Source organism: Salminus brasiliensis, chromosome 16 (assembly GCF_030463535.1).
Source record: "Salminus brasiliensis chromosome 16, fSalBra1.hap2, whole genome shotgun sequence".
Lineage (NCBI taxonomy): Eukaryota > Metazoa > Chordata > Actinopteri > Characiformes > Bryconidae > Salminus > Salminus brasiliensis.
In genome coordinates, this window is record NC_132893.1 from 2,765,137 (window position 1) to 2,784,205 (window position 19,069).

Sequence of the window (19,069 nt, forward strand, 5' to 3'; positions counted from 1 at the left end):
TAATACAGATTCTGCCCCAACAGACATTCTTTGGACTGGAGAATCAAATATTTCGGATACTGCAGGTGAATTACAGCGTGGGTCCACTAGAGGGCAGGATTGTACCACATTTCCGAGGACGCTGTAATCATTCAGTATTAAAGTCAGTGAGTTTAGAGAGAGAGAGAGAGAGAGAGAGAGGGAGAGGGAGAGAGAGAGGCCTGTATCAGTCTCTAGAACAATATTAGTGTATTCAGCCTTCAGGAGTGGATTTAGTCTAAACGTTTGGGGAGAGTTTGTATTTCTCCTGGAAGCTGGAGGTCAGGCCTCTCGATGCGGTGCTGCTGTTCCATTCCCCATTTATCTGATTTCTCACCGTAAGACACACCAAAGCCTCCGGCCGCCTTATTGATCTGAGAGTCTGCAGAGGACACACTAATGACAGCAGGACGGGCTGGGAGAGGTGCTCCACCGAGAACCCAGCTCACTGTCAGAGAGAGAGAGAACAATTACCTCACTGTTGGGGGGATTAAGAAACATGCATAATGAAGATCCTTCCTCTTTCTCGTCTCGGCAGCCCATGGGACGCTGCCGACTCTGGAATATTCATCTGGTGCTCTTCCGTTCTCGGCTCATTTTCAGCTGGAAACGCTCAGAGTGGATGGATGGATGGGTGTTACTGCACAGATAGGGCCTTTTTTTATTGTGCGCCTTAAATCCGAGTTGGATTTGCTCAAGGGCACAACACTTCAGCTGCCGTCTGAAACTGCAACCTTGTCTTAAAAGAAAAAAGATCCTTTTTTTGAGCGCTTCAATCTCTAATCTCAATTCTGCCAAGCGTCCCAAGTCAGACGTCCATTTCTTCTCGGAGAGGACGCCATTATACCCAAAGACAAAGGGCAGCTAAGCTGCAGCAGAGGGTGGAATTCTCTCTCAATGACATCTGGAAGCCGGAAAGTCATTCACTTTTTATTCAGAAACTTCGAAAAGACTTCGGAAAAACTTCGGAAAGACAACGGAAAGACAACGGTTGACTTGCCATTGAATGCTTTATTACAAACCGAAGAGTAATTAAGATATTGTACAAATATACACTTTAATGAGTGAAGGTACAGTATATACACGCTGGGAGTGGGGCTAGTGACCGATGAAAGCGAGTCGGGAATACCGAAGGGAATGAGATTTCTCGAACTCTTTCTCAAACTGACCCCAGAAAACAGGCTGAAAACCCAAAAGCTAATCTAGAGGCAAAAAAGTGCAAAGTTCTGGAGTATAATTGTCGATCGACGTCATTCAGTTAAAGAAAGAAAGGTCAAATAGAAAACTTTCCCGTATTCACAGTCATCATTCCCACCAAAATACTTCATTTTTTTTTATTTGGGAATATATAATACTTTTTTCAGCACTGAGGCAAAACAAACAGCTTGGTCTTTCCCTGTAACATGCAGTTCCATTGCTTCCAAATGCACAGATGCACGTTCCTCTAGGTTTCAGATGCATGGTATTTAACACTGGGGTCCAACACTCGGGTTAGTCTGCAATGCGTACCGAGATAACAACAACAACAACAGCTACCCCCCTTAAAAAAAACAAAATAGACGTTCAACTGAAACAGTTCCAGTAGATATAACCCCTGATGAATGGACGTTCTCCACCTCATATAATTCCAGTAACTCTGGAGAGAGGGGATCGACCAAGCCTGGAGAATCGAACGGCCATCCATGGTGCTCTCAACCACCCGAACGTTTAGGGGCTCACCAACGCTTGGTAAAAGTTTAGGTAATTCAGACCAGACCAGGCTTCAGGGCTCATCTGCCTTCTCGATGAGTCAAATTTCCACAGTTTCCCCTTCTTCCTCCAAACGTGGGTTCAATCAGACGTGTTTGGTGTCTAAACATGGCTTCTTTAGTTCCCATGTTTACAGATAACAGTGAGCTCAGAGCCTCTTTTCCACTGCAGGGTCAAATGGTGACCTGGGCCTCACCATGTTGGCTACACTCTAGGCGCTCTTGACCATTTTTGGAAAGGTTCTACAAAGAACCATCTACTAGAGGTTGCTTTTCTTGCACGTGAAGAAGCTTATAAGCAGCCAAAGAACCATTGATGCATTCGAAGGGGTTCTTTGAGTTGCCAGGGTTATTATACTAGAGTACTATACTAAAGAACTCTTGAGGAACCCTTCATCACATCAGCCTTTAGAAACACCTAAATACAATTTGGGAAAACTACTGCATCAGTGACCTCAGTCATTCACAATTCAACCCCTCTGACTTGACTCGATTTCATCAAACGAGCTCCAGAACGAGGAGCCTGAAGCAGCAGGACCATCTCTGAGGGATGCTTTCCTATTACACCCAGCACCCGCATTCATTAAAACATGGAATCTGAGAGCGTGTCTTTTTTAACCAGGGCTGTGACAGTAAAAACGACAAAATGGGGGAAGAAAAAAATAAAATAAAAAAATAATGGCGCTACAAACTGCTAGCAAAAGTGGAACACCAACTCTCAGCCTAAAATATAGCCGAGAATCTGGCATAGTTTCACAACAGTACAAGATCAGAGTTGGCCAGTGATAAAATTGCAACACATGTAGGTCAGAGTTAAAGACTGAATAAGTTCATATGAAAGCAGCTCCGACTCCTTCGCAGCATCTCAGGAGCAACCGGGCCTGTTTATGACTATGCTACTACTACCATTACGGCACTTTACCCGAATAGTGCGTTCGTGAACTGAGGTTTTAATACAAACCTAATCTAAAAACAGAAACTACACGTTCTAAACCACTAAATGTGTGGAACAAGGACATTCAAATAGACCCATGATAACACATCGGTCTGGAGGGACATTAGAAGCTCATTGTAAAGCACATATTAAGCCTCAGAAAGACAGTATTTGGTAATAACTACATCATTAAGCAGCCACTTTACCTTTATTTATGTTTGTAGTACACGTCATGACCTTCAAAAACATTTCAGGTGTACTGCTGAATGAAGTAGTATTTAGCAGCCGGCTAGTTAGACGTATTTGGTTTGTTTTTACGTATTTACCAGCTTCATAAGACTTCATAAGGGCATGATAATGAGCACCTGAAATGTGTAATACACACATAAAAGTAAGTAAGTAATAAGCCCTAAGTACAGCTTAATGATGTAGTATTTAGCAGCCGGTTAATTAGAATTGGCACTATTATTACTTTGGCTTAATAGTGTATTCGCCAGCTTCATAAGGCTTAATAAGGGCACAATCTAAAAAAGAAATATTGCCCAACCAGAAAGTGGTAATGAATAGGCTGCTAATTACTATGTTAGCCAATTACTCATTACTACAGGGTAAATTAGGCATGGTCCAGATTACTGTTATTTATTACTGTATTCACTAATTGGTGTTTTCCTCATAATCTTCTGCACAACATTTAAGGTGTACTGCTTAATAAAGTAGTATTTAGCAGCCGGTTAATTAGAAGCCATTGGTTTCATTACGTACGCACCCGATTTATAAAAACATAAAAATAAACACCTAAAATGTGTAATACACAGACAAAAAGGTGCTAAAACAGAATGCGTAATTCACCCCAGTGGCTGCTTATTAAAGTAGTATTTAGCAGCCAATTAATTCGAAGCTGTTGGCTTGATAACATACTCACCAGATTCATAAGGCTTCATAAGGGCATGATTATGAGCACCTAAAATGTGAAATAGACACCTATCACCTTAGGTACTGCTAAATAAAGTAGTAATTAGCAGCCAGGTAATTCGAAGTTATTGGCTTGATTGTGTATTCACCAGCTTTATAATAATATTAATAAGGACATGATCATGAGCACCTAAAATGTGCGATACACAAATAAAAGGTCCTCAGGAAAACGCACAGCTCAGCCTAGGTACTGCTTAATAAAGCAGTAATTAGCAGCCAGTTGATTACCAATTACTAGCTTGATGAGGCTTAATAAGAGCTTTTTGCAAGGCCATTATAATACCTGCCTCCTCCACACTGAAGTGTTAACGAACCTACCTACCTATAAGAGCTCTTATAACCTACTGCTGCTTATGGTAATTACCTTCTTAATGAAAAGGTCAACAGAAATAAACGATTAAAGGCAAAAAGGTTTTTTTAAAGGCTAAAACATAAAACAATAAGAAGAAAAGTGCCGATTACTCTTTGTACCATCATCACATTCATAAGCTTGTTCATTCATTTCAAATTTATCGTTAAAACATGACAACTGGATCCATTAAGCGAAATGAGCAATGCCAGCCGCTCACGGGCTCGTCGTCATTGCTCAGCAAAATGAATCGTCGAACTGAGATCAGTTAAGTTAACGCTGGAGAAAGACGCATCATTCAGGGCATGAAGCACGGACTTTCCTCACAGGCCCATACTTTCAATGTCCAAGTTAAGATGACAGTGGTCGTATAAATGAGCCTTGATGTTCACTTCTATGTATCTATGTGACGTTGGTGGTGTTCCACGCTGGATGAATTCAGGACCACCTCCCGTTTCTTATTCAGCATAAACAGACATTCATGCTATACATGCTGTCCAATGTGAGCCTTCTTCAATCTGTCGTCCGTGTTTGGTGGCCTGTTGCTGACCGCTGCGCTTTTTACGGCCAGGGCGGCTGGAGCACTCGCAAAACTGATGGGTTAGCATTATTAGGTGAACACATTTAAACACACCCTCTAAGCAAGAAAGGTTCTAAATTGAAAAAAAAAGGTTTTCCACCAATACAAAGAACCATTTTACCAGGCAAAAGAACCATTTGGTTCTTGGAGCTATACAGAACCATCTAAACCCACTGGCTCTGTTAATAGAAGGGGTGTTACACAGACAAACAGCTGAAAACAGCCTGACCAGCTCAGTGGTCTACAAGCATGATTAACCTGATCAAGGTAAACAACCAGTATAACCAAGCTTGACCATGCTGGTGGACCAGCACCACCAAGCTGGTGGACCAGCATCAACAAGCTGGCTAAACAGCATGACCACCAAGACCAAGCTGGTCAACCAGCATGACCACACTGGTCGAACAGTACCATCAGTCTCACCAACTGGGTTGACCAGTATGACCACCCCACCTCATCCCAAAAGCAGCACCATCCACCATTCCTGAGAACACAGTTAGTTCCAATGCTCCACAGCTCAAAACACTTGGGTTGGGTTGTACCCCTTACGCCCACGCCTGGCATTAGGTGGCATGGTACCATGGTTTGGCATGGTTTATCTGGTCCTATTCTATTGGCAGTACTTCTCTACAGGGACTAGACTAGACTAGACGCTGTGTGTGTATATGTGTGTGTGTAATCTGTGTCTGCAGCAATGGGTGCAACTTAAAGTAGCTGAATGCATTCATTACAAGGGGTGTCCATAAGTATTTGGACATATGCTGTGTATGCCCAGTGTGTGTGGTAACACCTCAAGCTTAAAGAAGCACAGAAATGTGTTACGCTAACGCACAACTTGTCGCTTTTAACCCATCGGTTTTGAAAGTGAGGCGCGCCGGGTGGACTGGAAGGATGGAAGCAGGTGTTTGGAACAAGTCCTTTCACTTTTTTTATTTGATTTGTTTCTGCCTCCGAAAGCTGTCCTCTCCGAGGCGGTAGCTGTCCTTTCCGAGGCGGTAGCTGTCCTGTCCGAGGCGGTAGCTGTCCTCTCCAAGGTGCTGTAGCGCAGACGGTGTGTCTCTCCGGTTAGTGGCAGGATGGGAAACGTATGAAATAAAAATAAACGGAGTGGACAGGGGGCGCCGTTCCGCCTGGCTGTGCTGCCTTCACTGTCCCGAGAGAAGAAAGGAATGGTGTTTGTAGGAAGGGAAAAAAGGAGCAGAAACATCGCTTCCCTTTACTGTCGGCATCGGGGGGCCGATCACTTCTTATTTCCCACTAGCAGTGTTTGCAGTGACACAGCAATTAGGGAGGCTTCAAGTAGACCGGGCTTTTATTTCTCTTGATGGTGCGTGGAGGTGGTCCGAGTCTGTCTGGACTGGAGGGGCGGGGGTGTGTGTTAGTGTGTGTGGTTGGGATCACTGCAGTGTGTACATGTATGTGTGTGTCTGTGGGTGTGTAGTGGTGTGTAAGTGTGTGTGCGTGTAACAACCCTAGACAGTCTGGAAGGCCTTGGTTTGGGCCGGGATCATCACAGGGGTGGCCCCCATTCTGGCCAGGTTGGCCGGGCTGAGTTTGGGCGGACTGGGTTTGGGGCTGTTTTGGGTCGGGCTGGGTTTGGGGGGGTTGACCTGGGTGTACGCTGGGGGCGCCTGGGGGAAAGTGGCCGGCTGGCCGTTTTCCTTGAGGGTGGCGCATGCGGGGGGCGGCGGGCGAGGTTTTGGCCCCCGGGGGGCGCTGCTGTGCACCATGGACTGGGTGGAGGAGGCGCCGGAGCGGGAGCTGCCCGAGCGTGAGGAGGAGAGGGAGTTGGGCTTCACCAGCTTGGCCTTAGGAGCCTCTGCGTCCTCCCTGGAACACACAGTGAGAGATTCTGATGTTATAAAAAAGAAATAAACATTCTTCGGACTGTAGCTGTCCACAAGTTTGTGGACGCCTTTGCATCGTCTTATTAGTGAATTCAGCTGCACCCACTGTAAAGCCAATAAAAATGGGATGCTCCGGAATTTCAGAAGACGCATTGGATGAGCAGGTGTCCACAAACTTTTGGCCATATAGTGAAGGTCAGCCGCACGGGCGGCTGTTGTCCTACTTGTTTGCTGTCCTTTGCAGTGCTGGTTAAACAGTAACTTCAGCAGCATTCACCCGAATAAAGCACTGCTGACTGAAAAGCTTGTGTGTGTGAGAGAGAGCGAGAGACTGCGAGAGCATGAGAGTGAGAGAGAGAGAGGATAGAGAGAGTTAAATAAAGACTTTAAACAGTTCAGATTCAGCTGAGATTAAAGAAACGTGGCTGTTTCAATCATTTTCATTAGCTTCGCTATTAGCATTATCTTTACAGCCTGATCTCTGCAGTCCTGCGGTCGAGCGATATATAGAAATGCTGAACTCTCATAGACAGAGAGAGAGAAAAAGAGAGAGAGAGAGAGAGAGAGAGAGAGAGAGAGAACAAGGGGAGAGTGAGAAATAGGGAAAGCGGGAAGATACAGAGTGAGTGAGAGAGAATAAAAGGGGTAGAGAGAGAGAGAGAGAGAGAGAATAGTAGGGGAGAGAGACATGAGAAATAAGGAGAGAGAGAGAGAGAGAGAGAGAGAGAGAGAAAGAGAGAGAGAGAGAGAAAGAATAGTAGGGGAGAGAGACATGAGAAATAAGAAGAGAGAGAGTGTGAGAGAGAGAGAGAGAATAGTAGGGGAGAGAGACATGAGAAATAAGAAAAAAGAGAGAGAGAGAGAGAAAGAGAGGGAGTGAGAGAGAGAGAGAGAGAGAGAGGGAGCGAGAGAGAAAGAATAGTAGGGGAGAGAGACATGAGAAATAAGAAGAGAGAAAGAGAGAGAGAGAGAGAGGGAGTGAGAGAGGGAAAGCGGGAAGATAAAGGAGAGCGAGGGGAGAATAGAAGGGGAAGGAAGAAAGAAGAGACACAGAGAGACAGAGAGAGAGAGAGAGAGAGAGAGATTGAGAGAGATTGAGAGAGGGTGGTGAGAACTGCCAGTCTGTGTGAGCTGCTGTGCTGAGCGGGGGTTCAGTGGTGAGGTGGCTGGTTGTCTGAGTTCTGCCCGCTCAGCGTTTCTCTGTATTGCTATAAATCACCCAATATCTGTAAAGCCCCGCGGTCCAGAGCTCCGAGCCACCGCTGCAGGGCCGGGGGCCGGACGGGCTCGGGGGATACCGGCTCCTCCAGCAAATGCATGAGCAGTTCCCACTCGACTCTGGAGCGTTCTGTCATCGTTCCGGCGCGGGACAGCGGCCTCGTGTGTGAACACAGCGGAGTGATCCATCTGCCCCGGCACGTCCCTCTCAGCGCCTGCATTTTTGATGCCCAGGAATCCTCTGAGCCTGCATAATTCATACCCTCACGTCCAAATAAACCCAGATGGAGACAATTCACGAGAAATAACCCGAATCGCCAGGAGTGAATCGGGGGCAAGTGGCCTAAAGGCAGGGTCACCCTGTCACTGAGAGACGAGTGTCCCTAACTGTGTTGGGTCAGAGTCGATAGCCCTGATCTTTAAAAGAAATTCCCCAAATGTCCCCAAGTTGTCTCCCTACCTTGGATGCCAATTCACAGCCACTAGTTAGGACACCCTATCACACACTGCTACCTCTAATGGAAGGGTGAAAGCTAGTACACTATATATGCCAAAAGTATTGGGACACCTGCTCATTCATGGTTCCTTTTGAAATCAAGGGTAAAAAAAAGAGTAACTGTCTCTACTGTCCAGGAAAGCAGGCAAGTGGGCATTTCAGGATGTCGGATGATCACCATCTCACCTCATGATCCCCCTGAACTACATAACTCACCCCTCTAGCCCACACCTGGCATTAGAAGGCATGGTGCCAATACAGTCATGCCATATTCTATTGGCAGTACATCTCTACAGGGCCTAGACAAGGTATGTGTGTGTGTGCATTTGCACATCTGTGTCAGCAGCAATGGGTGCAACATAAAATAGCTGAAAGCATTCATTAGAAGGGGTGTCCACAAACATGTGGACATACAGTGTGCGTGTTAGTTGGAGCCCAGCCCAGCTGGTGTGAGCCGCCTGTGATTGGCTCCACCACTGAAGCGCCTTTCTGCACTCACCGGATTTCGTTGGGCGTCTCCTCCTCTTCGTACTTCTTCTTCTCCTTCTTGCGGAACACCAGCCATACGATGAGGATGATGAGCAAGACTCCGAAGGACACGCCCACCACAGCGCCGGCCACCACACCCATCCCTCGTACATCTGGAGAGGAGGGAGGAGCAAGATAACATCAGCGCTGTCTCCGTCAGTCACTCTAACACTCCAGCCGAGGCCTGTTTGGTGTCTGGCGTTAGCGTCTGTAGCTTTGCACTGGAAGCTAATGTAGCTAACAAGTAATGAGCGCCTATATCCACCAATTAGCATCGTGAAGTAATCTCTTGAAATTAAAATCAGGCCACCTTGTCACATATTAGTGAAAGAATGGGAGGTTCTAAGGAGCTCACTGAACTCACACAGAACCACAGAGAGCAGCTCAGTAAGCCACCGAGTGTCTCACTGCCAAGTTACAGAGCGGGGGGTCAGGGCCGAGTGCTGAGCTCCTCAGAGCATAGTGCAGAAAAGCCTCCAGAGCTGCAGAGCTCCAAACCTGCTGCTGTTAGAGCTGCAAAAAAGGAGGACCAGCTCCATTTTAATGCCTACAGATAGGATAGAATGGCTGTAATGTAATGTGTAGGTGTCCCAATACTTTTGTCCTGCTAGTGTACTTGACACATATAGCCCTTTTAGGTCCACTCAAGGCCTTCCAATGAGGGAGGTACAGTACAGAGTGAGGAAAAAGCAGTAGTTTATGTCCAAATATCCGAACAAGCCCCCCGTGCTCTGCATTGCAGATACTGTACCTAAAGCAATACATCTCTGAGTACCAGGAGAATACTTCCGCAAACACAACAAGCCATTAATCAAGCCTCCGTCGCCGTGGTTTTCTTGCAAGCAAGTGCCGTATTTCTTTGCATGAACAAGTTTCATTCCCATTCACCCCAATTAATGCTTTCTCGCTAATTCCATCTCCCCCGGCGTGATCACGCGGCCTTGCTGCTGCAGAAGGATTTGGACTTTACTGGCGGATAAACCTGAATCGATGAAACGCAGCGAAAACAAAACAAGAAGCAAGCATTAATTTTTTACTCGGGTTTTAAAAGTATGCTGATGAATCATCCTGCTTAACACAGCGCTCAAATACACACAAACACACACACTGAGCAACGCTCTCCCAAAAGGACGAGCGCATCACGAGCGTCTTCAACCCGAAACCTTGCTCTTAATGGCAGCACCACGCTGGCCTTCTTTTGTTCTGCTGTAATGAGGAGGCGCATTAGCACGAGGGGGCTATAAACAGACGGAGTGGAGTGAAAAATCCTGCAGACAGTGTTTTTCTGTTGCTTGTGTGATCAGCAAAACCAGCCTCCGAGTCTTACAATACAACCCTTACTGTCTCTGTCCCTTACTGTCTCACGCTTTCCTAATAGAGAATCTCGGTAGCAAACCTTCTGCAGCACTACCTGTGGCAAAGAAGTCGGTAAGGGGCGAGTCGGAGTCCCAGTCCGAATCGAGCTGCGAGTTAACAGGCAACTCCAGTGCAGCTTGAGTCTGAGGGCCTGTTTACACCAGGCATTAACATGCATGTGTAAGGTGGTAGTAACTCCAGGCTCCTGCAGATGGCGCTGCACGAAGACGATGGGCCTGTAAAGACCTGCAGGGAGTGCGACAGGGCTCATACTTTGAGAAGAGTGCAGTGAGTTAACAGGCAACTCCAGTGCAACTTGGGTCTAAGGGCCTGTTTACACCAGACTTTAACATGCATGTGTAAGGTGGTAGTAACTCCAGGCTCCTGCAGATGGCGCTACACAAAGACAGGGCTCATACTTTGAGAAGAGTGCAGTGAATTTCTTGTTGTCGACGTGTGGAAAATGGGTCGCGAAGTGGATACAGCTAATGATTGACATAAAGGTATGATTGCATTTGGATGAGTCAGTTAGGGGCGAGTCAGAGTCCAGTGCAACTTGACTCTAAGATCCTGTTTACACCTGCCAATAACATACGTTTCGTATCTGCATAGCAAGCTGCCCGGACAAAACATTGGCCACCTTGCATGTTTAAGGTGGTAGTGACTCCAGGCTCCTGCAGGTGGCACTGCACAAGGATGATGGGGCTGTAAAAACATCTGCGGGGTGTGTGACAGGGCTCAGACATTGAGAAGAGTGCAGTACAGTGCAGTAAGGGCATCTGGGCGTGGCCAAAGACCACAGTGTAAAGGAAGCTGCTGAATCTGCAGGTGTATGGAAGCATACGGTCATACTGGTCTACCAGCAGTGGCAACTTCTAGGAGCAATTCACTTATTCGACACAGCAGTGCTGCTGGAGTTTTTAAACCGCTAAGGGTCACTGCTGAACTGAGAATAGTCCAGCCAACAGCATCCTGTGGGCAGCAGCGTCCTGTGGGTGAGCACTGATAAAGGACTAGAGGATGACCAGCGCTAACTGTGCAGCAACAGATACCGAGCTTCTGTCTCTGACTTTACATCAACAAGGTGGACCAACTAGGTAAGAATGTCTAATAGAGAGTGGACAGTGAGTGGACACAGTGAGTGAAACACGCCAGCGGTCCCTGTCCATCAGTTTCTGTCTTTCGGGAACAATTCTGAGGAGAAATTTCTTGTAGACTGACTATTGAGACTACTGGGGACATTTGGGGACATGGTCCTCAGAAAGAGCTAAATACATGGTCCAGGAAACACACAGTAAATCACTTACAGTGGATTTTGACCTCGACGGTGCAGCTTTCCTCCCCCACGTCGTTGCTGGCTGTGCATTTGTAGACTCCTGCGCTTTCTCTGGTCAAATTCTTCAGCGTCACAATTTCTGGATTCTTCAGATCTAAACGGTGAACATTCACAGATCAGAAGTGCAGAAGCTACAGACTACAAACGTAATGTCATTTATTAAAGAGACATTCAAGCAATAAATTAGTATGATATGATAATAGAAGTCACCCTCTAACAAGCAGCAGTTTAATGGTGGTCTAATAGTTTGTAAATGAATATATAATGCTAAATTAATAAATACTGTCATTTGAATGATTCATTATTTATCTCAAGACCCGACAGGACCACCACAGAGCAGGTAGGATTTGGGGGGTGGGTCATTCTTAGCACTGCAGCGACACTGATATGGTGGTGGTGTGTTAGTGGACCAGATACAGCAGTGCTGCTGGAGTGTTTAAACACCTCAGCTTCACTGCTGGACTGAGAACAGTCCACCAACCACAAACATCCAGCCAACAGCATCCTGTGGGCTGCGTTCCTGTTGGAAGCGTCCTATGGGTAGCAGCGTCCTGTGAGCCCAGATGAAGAACTAGAGGATGACCAACACAAAATGTGCAGCAACAGATCAGAGAGCTTCTGTCACTGACTTTATATCTACAAGGTGGACCAACTGGGTAGGGGTGTCCAATAGAGTGGACAGTAAGTGGACACTGTGCTGTGTCTGATTCACTCGTACCAGCACATACACACACCTCTAACACACCACCACCACCACCATGCCAGTGTCACTGCTGTGCTGAGAATGCTGACCCACCACCCAACCACTACTATCTGCTCTGTGGTGGTCAGTCCCAAGGGGCATTGAAGAACAGGGTGAGAGGAGGCCGATAACAGAGTATGCATAGAAACAGATGAATACAGTCTGGAATTGTAGGACTACTGATGGTCAGTGGAGCTGATAGAATGGGCTGAGTTCTCTCCAAACCAGGGTGGTCTTAATATTCTGCTATGACTGTGTATTTATATATAACTTAAATATAGCGATTAGCTTAAACTGATAATAAAACTACAAAAAGTGCTTTCTAAGGGTTATGTGATCTCCTCAGCTGCCTCTCCTAGCCATGTCCTAGCACCAGTCAACAACTGCCAGATTGAAATGATGGCAAAAAGCCAAAAAAAATATGTTTTTCTGGGCATCAGTGATGCTGTGTAACAACTGCATTAGCATTAACGGTGATTAACAAACTACCCTGTTTGCTGCTTTACAAGAACCTGGTACCCAGTTACGAGAAAGTGTTGCCCAGTGATGTATGGCATCCGTTCCACATACAGAACAACCTGCACTGGAGATCCTAAAAGGGTCTAATTGAGGAGCGGCAGAGCATGGAAAAGGAGGGGAGGGGGGGTGCTGATGTAATTGATGTACATTCAGGTTGAGTCTGCTTGTTGTGTTAAACAGACCCCGCGGAGTCATCATACACACACTCTTCACAATCGCCTAGCTGTGGTTTACACAGAGTTGCTGGGAGACGTATCGCAGATGGGTGGCAGAGGAATCCTGCAGAACCAACCAGTGTCCATTTTTTTTAGGTTGGGCCAAAAGTCAGTTATACACAATGTTCTTATACCCCAAACACAGTGGTCCAACATGTCTGGTTTTGTACTGGAGCTACGAGGCTACTGTATCTAAAAAAGGCCAATTTATAGGCCAACGAATCTATGCTGTATGGGAGCAGGGAATGACATCCCGTCTGAGTTGACCGCATTCCCGTTAATTGACCACTATTTCAAAATATTTCCAAAACCAGTTCGCTAAAGACTTTTTTGACTTTTTTGGTGAATTTAACCAAAGGATGTCCCACTTTTAATGCCCCAGGTTAGCACTGTCAGCACTGTCCCAGGTTAGCATTTTTAACATTGTCCCAGGTTAGCATTGTTAGCGATACCAGCTGATAATAATGCATTATGCAGTATTTTGTACATCCACACATCCACAAATAGAAGTTGGACAGTACTGTCTAGAATTATAGGACTACACAGTGGTCCTATATGGTCAATGGAGCTGATAGAATGGGCTGAGTTCACTCCAAACCAGGGTGGTCTTAATATTCTGGTATGACTGTGTATTTATATATAACTTAAATATATCGATTAGCTTTATTTGCTAATAAAACTACAAAAAGTGCTTTCTAAGGGTTATGTGATCTCCTCAGCTGCCTCTCCTGGTCATGTCCTAGCACCAGTCAACAACTGCCAGATTGAAATGATTGAATGGCAAAAAGCCAAAAAACGTTTTTCTGGGCATCGGTGATGCTGTGTGACAACTGCATTAGCATTAACGGTAATTAACAAACTATTCTGTTCGCTGCTTTACAAGAATTTTATATTTATATATTTTATATGTATATATAGCTATATATTTAGTTATATTTTATATAACTTAAATATAGCAATTCACTTTATTTGCTAATAAAACAGTGGTAAAAAAGTGCTTTGGAAACACATCCACAAATAGATGTTGGACAGTACAGAGAGTAATAATATAATATATATATAATAATATATTTATATAATATATATATATATATATATATATATATATATATATATATATATATATAATACTAGTATAATACTACTGCTGATGTACAGTCTGACCATCTTGGACTTTAAACTGGGGGTTGGGGAGGCTGTCGCGACTTTCCGAGTAGGAAATCCGACTTGTGGGGACGTTCCAGTTGCAGTTTCAAATGGAATGCGACATATGACATGCATAACCCTAGCTACATTAGCCTCGTAGCTTCAGTGCTAAACTTCAGATGCAAACTTCATATAAGAACTGCTCTTGGCTAAGAAACTACATTTGGGGTAAGGAGGGAAACGCTAAATAACCACCTCAGCTTGCCCAAAGAACTACTGAGGTCTGGTAGAGCTTACCCAGGAGCGCGAGAGGGGGAAGTTTCCCTAAGTATTTGCCCTTGTCCAGCACCCTCTCCCATTTGTAGTGGATGGGGTCAGATCCGTCCGTAGATTTGCAGCTCATCTTCACATCACTGCCTTCCAGCAGCCGTCCCTCCATCCAGCAACGAGGCTTTGATGGTTTCACTGTGGGGAAACACAAAAAGAGGCCTGTTTAACAAAAGCTTTTTTTTTTTTTTTATCCAGGGGACGATTAGAACCAATCCCATTCAGAGGGAGGTCTCAGAACAAACCTGGTGGTGATTGTGACCAATCACAATCAAAGGTCTCTGAACAAACCAGGTGGTGATTGGGACCGATCCAAATCAGAAGGAGGTCTCAGAACCATCCAGGGGGTGATTAAAAATAATCAAAGTCAGGGGGAGGTCTCAGAACTATCCAGGGGGTGACTAGAGCCAATCACAGTCAGGGAGAGGTCTCAGAACAATTTAAGTGGTAAATGGGAGCTATCCTAGTCACAAACCTGGTGGTGATTGTGACCAATCACAATCAAAGAAGGTCTCTGAACAAACCAGGTAGTGATTGGGACCAATATCAGTCAAAGAAAAGTCTCAGAACTATCTAGATAGTGATTAGAACCAATCCCAGTAAAGGAAAGGTCTCAGAACAATCCAGGTGGTGATTGGGACCGATCCCAATCAGAAGGAGGTCTCTAAACAATCCAGGGGGTGATTAGAACCTATCACAATCAATAAGAGATCTCAAAATAATCCAGGTGGTGATTGGGACCAATCCCAGTCCCAGAGTTCAATCACCAGCAGTAATTTTACATGGTGTGCTTGCACAGTTATGGCACCAAAAGCACAGGGCTCTGGGCCCCAGGACTGCAACTAGACACTTTACTGTACATAAGGTTTTAGGCTCAGGACCTAATAGCAGATAATTCACTGGAAATCGCTGTTAGGAATAAACACAGTTAGCTACAGTGGACAGACACACTCGGGACACACTCACTTCAGCCACATCCTGCCTGCTACTGAACACCTGCGTGGACAAGACTGCTTCCCTCATGGGCGCCGTTTAATGCATGCCTGGTTCCGCAGTGGCCATTCGATATGAGTGTAAAAGGACCCCCACCTCGCCATTAGGCCGTACTGCATCACCAATCACTTCCCACCCCACCCCCCCACCCACCTACCCGCAAAGCCCTTCCACCACAGCCATCAACATCTGCTCCGGCTGCCGCTTTTTCTGCTGAGTGCAGAGAACGGAGCATGGCGCTTCCAGGCACTCGCTGCAGGATGCAATTAAAGGAGCGGAGCAGGACGGGGGTGGGAGGGGGTGGGGGGCTTTACATCTTGTCCCGCTGTCAGGATCACTTACGCCGCTCAGAGGAGGCACCCAAGCCGGGGCCTCAGACAAAGCCATTATCTCTGTGTTGAACAAGACGAATGCTAATGTTTGTCCCCTCGAATCGAAAGTGTCGTCGCAAGGCTGCGGGCAATTTGTACAAATGCACGTGTAAATTTGCAGCGCACTCTCTTAAAACGTCTTTATTAAGAGAGCGGAGGGGAGTCAGCGTCCTGCAGCGGGGTCCACACACTCAGCATCCTATACACACTCCCCCTGCTGATGTTTGTTACACTGCTCGAATGTCTTCGGATAAGCCTCACCTGTCTGGAAGATCCCTTATGCCATGGACAAAAGTATTGGGACACCTGCTCATTTATTGTTTCTAATGAAATCAAGGATATTAAAAGAGTTTCTCCTACTGTACTGTAGGCTTTCTACTAGATCTTGAAGTAAGCACTGCTGTGAGGATTTGATTGCATTCAGCGACAAGAGCGTTAGTAAGGTCAGGATGTTGGATGATGATGATCACCACCCCACCATCCATCATTCCAGAGAGCACAGCTAGTTCCACTGCTCCACAGCCCCTCAATGAAGGGGGCTTTATACCCCTCTAGCCCACGTCTGGCATTAGGTGGCATGGTGCCAACAGGTTCCTTTGCACATCTGTGTCTGCAGCAATGGGTGCAACGTTAAGTTGCTGAATGCATTTATTAGAAAGGGTGTCCACAAATATTTGGACATAGCCAATCACAGGGTTCAGGGCATCCAAGTAAACACAGGGTACCGTTTAGGGTGAACAGGATTGTGAATGAATCAGGATGACATCAATGTTTAACAGACAGTTTCACAGAATTTACAATAGGCCGATCTACAGAAACCTCAGATCTCCAAAACAGACGTCTGCCTGGTCCAGATAGCCACTACCATGCTGTTACATCATCCAACACGTATCATTAAAACCTCTCTTTTTTCGCTAGCCATAAGCTGAGTGACATTCCACTGCACAACAGCACCACGATGCCAAGGGACAATATCCCCCCCGTGCTATTTTTGGCCCCACGACTGGGTGACACAGGCCTCTGTCACGTCCTTCTCCGTCCAGGGGGGGCCTGGGAGAGGACTTCATTAGAGGCGAATGGAGTTGCGAATGGGCCTGCGGACTCACCGAGCACGATGAGGTTGACCGTGTTCCAGTGGTACTTCCCCCCGTTCTTGACCTTGCAGCTGTATTCTCCCGAGTCGCTGAGCGAGAGGTCGCTGATCATCAGTGAAGCGTCCCCCTTCAGATAGTCGCCCGCCAGCGACAGCCGGCCCGGCTCACCCTCGTTGGGGTCATAGATGCGGCCTGCGAAGTACGTGATCACCTGGTAGGAGAAGGCAGAAGATCAACATGAGGCCTTAAAAAAGGGCTAACGTGTGTTGTATGTCCAAAAGTTTACAGACACCCTAGAATGGAGCATACGGCCTCTATGAGCTTTATAGGAAAGCACTACTAAGATACACCATATGGACAAAAGTATTGGGACACCTGCTGAAATCAAGGGTAATTAAAAAGAGTATCATTCTGCTCTTGTTGGTGTCGCTGTCGTTCTACTAGATTGTGAAGCATTGCTGTGAAGATTTGATTGCATTCAGCAACAAAAGCGGTAGTAAGGTCATCCCAATTGTTGGACGGAGTACCTTCAGGGAGTGGCAGGGTGGTGCCACAGCTCCAGAGACCTAGGGTTGAGATTTGTGGCCCTGTTCAGGGGGGTATTCCAGGGAGTATTCCTGCCTTGCACCTAATGATTCTAGGTAGGCTCCAGACACACCGCAACCCTGACCAGACCAGACGGTGGATGGACAAGGTGGTCAGTGATCTCCACCCCAATGGATTTGCTAATTGCTAATTACCTAAATAGTTGGATCAGGTGTGCTGGAGCAAGACAAATACTGCAGGGGTACCACAGAGAACCACAGGCCTAGAGGATGTCCGAGTGCACTGGCCGTGGCAGTGAGTGTGACGCTGCCAGTGGACAGACAGGGGGCATGTGCGAGTCACACGGAAAGGCCTGCAGTGGGTGTGTGTTAAGTGCTGATGCCACGGTGAATCATCGTTCCCTGCGCCGGGTTATGTTTGACTTTTGGTGTCCCTGGCACGCGCTACCTACAGTTCAAAGCGCCGAAAATACTGCAGCGCAGCTATTCCGCACATGCTGACCTTTTCACTGATAAGCACTTTGGATTTTTTAGCTCTTTTCAATCCAAAAACCACAGCTCTCAACTGCGAGGGAATAGACACCCATTGCGCATCTGCTCCAGAGTGCAAGATAACGAACGGCTCCTGGAATGAGTCGAAAAAACGAATGTCCACATACTTATGACACATAAGAAACATAGAAGGTTTCAGCTCCTAATCAGAAAAAAATAAAAAAAATCACACTCTACTATGCACAGCAAAGCACGGCAGGGGCTTGGCTTCAGCTAAAGGCGGAGGCAGGACTTCTCCCGCCTGCTGCAGTGTGTCAGATAGGCCCTGAGGGAATGGCTTGGACACGGGCCAAATTCAAATGAAAAACCTGGCAGCCCTGCCAATCCTACATCGTAAAAATCAGAAAAGCAATGCAAGGAAAGAAACAGCACTAGTCTTAAAAGGTGGGAGGGTTTCAGAGTCCTGCAGAATGACACACGGACCTGAACCAGTTTAGGGAGAGACCGTCTGTCATTGGGAAAGTCCTGATTGGAGCTAAAAAGGGAGCATCGGAGCTGAACAAGGAATATGTGAACGAAACGAATCCTTTAAGGACCTTTAAGCCCATGTCTGAGAGCGAGGAATGCAGAAAATGAAATACAAGCCTTTTGTAATACCTATTGCTTGTAGTCACGGATCAGCCACAACCTTAAAACCACCTGCCTCATATTGTCTAGGCCCCTCCCGTGCCATCAGAACAGCTTTAACAGACTTCACAAGACCTCTGAAGGCCAAGACTAACAGACCTTAAGGCCGCAAGTCTTGTAAGTTGTGAGGTGGGGCCTCTGTGGATTGCATCAATGAGTCCTAGGCACCCATGACCCGGTCAACCAGTTCGCCGGTTCAGCCCAAACACACCCCACAAGACCTGCCTGATGTTTCGGAAATGTGCTGAGCCAGTCGTCTGGCTGAGGTTCTTACGCTTGCTCATTTTCTCTGCTTTTAACACCAACATCACCTTCAAGAACTGACTGTTCACTTGCTGCTACTGTATGGACAAAAGTATTGGGACACCTCCACATTCCACCAACAGGAGCTTTTATGACGTCTCATTCGAAACCCATAGGCATTAATATGGAGCTGGCAATGGGACTGAACGTAACATCAAAATGCCATGGTTAAAAGGAGTGTCCCAATACTTTTGTCCATAAAATATATATAATATATAGCTGGCCCAGATATATTACACCCACTTTTTGAGTT

At 46.3% G+C, this 19,069-nt stretch overlaps 1 protein-coding gene across 2 annotated transcripts in view; it reads right to left on the reverse strand.

The window, feature by feature from the left end:
• Positions 1-1,009: 1,009 nt before the first annotated feature.
• clmpa (CXADR like membrane protein a) overlaps positions 1,010-19,069 on the reverse strand; it is an 81,490-nt gene continuing 63,430 nt past the window's right edge. For both annotated transcript variants that reach the window (XM_072659375.1, XM_072659374.1), the window contains exons 3-7: positions 16,802-17,000; positions 14,302-14,469; positions 11,354-11,476; positions 8,662-8,803; positions 1,010-6,431 (exon numbers count right to left, since the gene is read on the reverse strand). In XM_072659375.1, the coding sequence (XP_072515476.1) occupies positions 6,074-6,431; positions 8,662-8,803; positions 11,354-11,476; positions 14,302-14,469; positions 16,802-17,000 (990 nt within the window). In that variant the 3' untranslated portion in view covers positions 1,010-6,073. The remainder of the gene's footprint in view (positions 6,432-8,661; positions 8,804-11,353; positions 11,477-14,301; positions 14,470-16,801; positions 17,001-19,069) is intronic.